This window comes from Notothenia rossii (genome assembly GCF_949606895.1).
Source record: "Notothenia rossii genome assembly, chromosome: 2".
Taxonomy (NCBI): domain Eukaryota; kingdom Metazoa; phylum Chordata; class Actinopteri; order Perciformes; family Nototheniidae; genus Notothenia; species Notothenia rossii.
This window is the reverse complement of record NC_136904.1, coordinates 226,265-228,764: the sequence shown is the minus strand read 5'-3', so window position 1 is coordinate 228,764 and position 2,500 is coordinate 226,265. Positions and strand designations below refer to the sequence as shown.

General features: G+C 50.4%; 1 protein-coding gene across 1 annotated transcript in view; it reads left to right on the top strand.

Annotated features, from left to right (window-relative positions):
* Positions 1 to 2,500, top strand: part of fhod1 (formin homology 2 domain containing 1) — a 61,590-nt gene that overhangs the window by 11,391 nt on the left and 47,699 nt on the right. The window contains exons 5-6 of the mRNA XM_079665944.1: positions 1,909 to 2,052; positions 2,297 to 2,500. The exon at positions 2,297 to 2,500 is cut by the window's right edge and continues 230 nt beyond it. Of these exons, the coding sequence (XP_079522070.1) occupies positions 1,909 to 2,052; positions 2,297 to 2,500 (348 nt within the window). The remainder of the gene's footprint in view (positions 1 to 1,908; positions 2,053 to 2,296) is intronic.

The window sequence follows — 2,500 nt, the reverse complement described above, 5'->3', positions numbered from 1 at the left end:
GCTCCAGACAAGCTTCCTCTGTGAAGCACTTTGAAGGCTCCAGACAAGCTTCCTCTGTGAAGCACTTTGAAGGCTCCAGACAAGCTTCCTCTGTGAAGCACTTTGAAGGCTCCAGACAAGCTTCCTCTGTGAAGCACTTTGAAGGCTCCTGTGAAGCACTTTGAAGGCTCCAGACAAGCTTCCTCTGTGAAGCACTTTGAAGGCTCCAGACAAGCTTCCTCTGTGAAGCACTTTGAAGGCTCCAGACAAGCTTCCTCTGTGAAGCACTTTGAAGGCTCCAGACAAGCTTCCTCTGTGAAGCACTTTGAAGGCTCCAGATAAGCTTCCTCTGTGAAGCACTTTGAAGGCTCCAGACAAGCTTCCTCTGTGAAGCACTTTGAAGGCTCCAGACAAGCTTCCTATGTGAAGCACTTTGAAGGCTCCAGACAAGCTTCCTCTGTGAAGCACTTTGAAGGCTCCAGACAAGCTTCCTCTCTGAAGCACTTTGAAGGCTCCAGACAAGCTTCCTCTGTGAAGCACTTTGAAGGCTCCAGACAAGCTTCCCCTGCGAAGCACTTTGAAGGCTCCAGACAAGCTTCCCCTGTGAAGCACTTTGAAGGCTCCAGACAAGCTTCCTCTGTGAAGCACTTTGAAGGCTCCAGACAAGCTTCCTCTGTGAAGCACTTTGAAGGCTCTAGACAAGCTTCCTCTGTGAAGCACTTTGAAGGCTCCAGAAAAGCTTCCCCTGTGAAGCACTTTGAAGGCTCCAGACAAGCTTCCTCTGTGAAGCACTTTGAAGGCTCCAGACAAGCTTCCCATGTGAAGCACTTTGAAGGCTCCAGACAAGCTTCCTCTGTGAAGCACTTTGAAGGCTCCAGACAAGCTTCCCCTGTGAAGCACTTTGAAGGCTCCAGACAAGCTTCCTCTGTGAAGCACTTTGAAGGCTCCTGTGAAGCACTTTGAAGGCTCCAGACAAGCTTCCTCTGTGAAGCACTTTGAAGGCTCCTGTGAAGCACTTTGAAGGCTCCAGACAAGCTTCCTCTGTGAAGCACTTTGAAGGCTCCAGACAAGCTTCCTCTCTGAAGCACTTTGAAGGCTCCAGACAAGCTTCCCATGTGAAGCACTTTGAAGGCTCCAGACAAGCTTCCTCTGTGAAGCACTTTGAAGGCTCCAGACAAGCTTCCCCTGTGAAGCACTTTGAAGGCTCCAGACAAGCTTCCTCTGTGAAGCACTTTGAAGGCTCCTGTGAAGCACTTTGAAGGCTCCAGACAAGCTTCCTCTCTGAAGCACTTTGAAGGCTCCAGACAAGCTTCCTTCCTTCCTATTGTGTAGCTCTCTGGGAGGAGCCTGGTCCTCAGATCTTCATCGTGATGACTACACTGTAGCTCTGTGGGAGGAGCCTGGGGCCTCAGATCTTCATTGTCATGACTACACTGTCGCTCTGTGGGAGGAGCCTGGCGCCTCAGATCTTCATTGTCATGACTACACTGTAGCTCTGTGGGAGGAGCCTGGTCCTCAGATCTTCATCGTCATGACTACACTGTAGCTCTGTGGGAGGAGCCTGGGGCCTCAGATCTTCATTGTCATGACTACACTGTAGCTCTGTGGGAGAAGCCTGGCGCCTCAGATCTTCATCGTCATGACTACACTGTAGTTCTGTGGGAGGAGCCTGGGGCCTCAGATCTTCATTGTCATGACTACACTGTCGCTCTGTGGGAGGAGCCTGGCGCCTCAGATCTTCATCGTCATGACTACACTGTAGCTCTGTGGGAGGAGCCTGGGGCCTCAGATCTTCATTGTCATGACTACACTGTAGCTCTGTGGGAGGAGCCTGGCGCCTCAGATCTTCATCGTCATGACTACACTGTAGCTCTGCACACATGACATTAAAAGCCTCGAACCTTGAACAGTATAGTAATGTGTGTTCAGACCCTGTCGGCGCTCCCGGACCAGGACTCGTTCTACGACGTGACGGACAGCCTGGAGCAGCTCGGCATGGAGAGCATTGTGAGCAAACAGCTGAGCAGCAGGGAGGCGGAGCCTGACTTGAAGACTCAGTTCACTCTCTACGAGGTAAACAACAACAACACACACAAACGTTCTAAGATTATTATTTTTTTAAAGTCAATTTTTGAGAAAAATTCCACGATGTGAAAAAAGTTAGAATGTGAAAGAAAAATGTACAACTGAGGAAAACATCCAAAAAGTCAATTTTTTGGGAAAAAGTAAAAATGTGAAAAGAAAGTAAAAAATGTGAAAAAATGAAAAAGTTGAATTCTGACAACGTTTTAAATTCAACTGTCTTTCTGAGTTGCAGACGTCTCTGAGGAACGAGGACGGGGACGACGTCTCCCCCCTCCCCCGTAAAGAGAGGAGAAAGATGGCCGCTGGCGAGAGGAGCCGCCGTTCCTCCAGTCAGACTCTCCCCCCCCTCTCCTCCACTAACTCCTCCCCCTCCTCCTCCCCCACGCCCCCCTCCCTCCTCTCGCCCACCAACACCCTGCTCTCTCCTACCCTATCC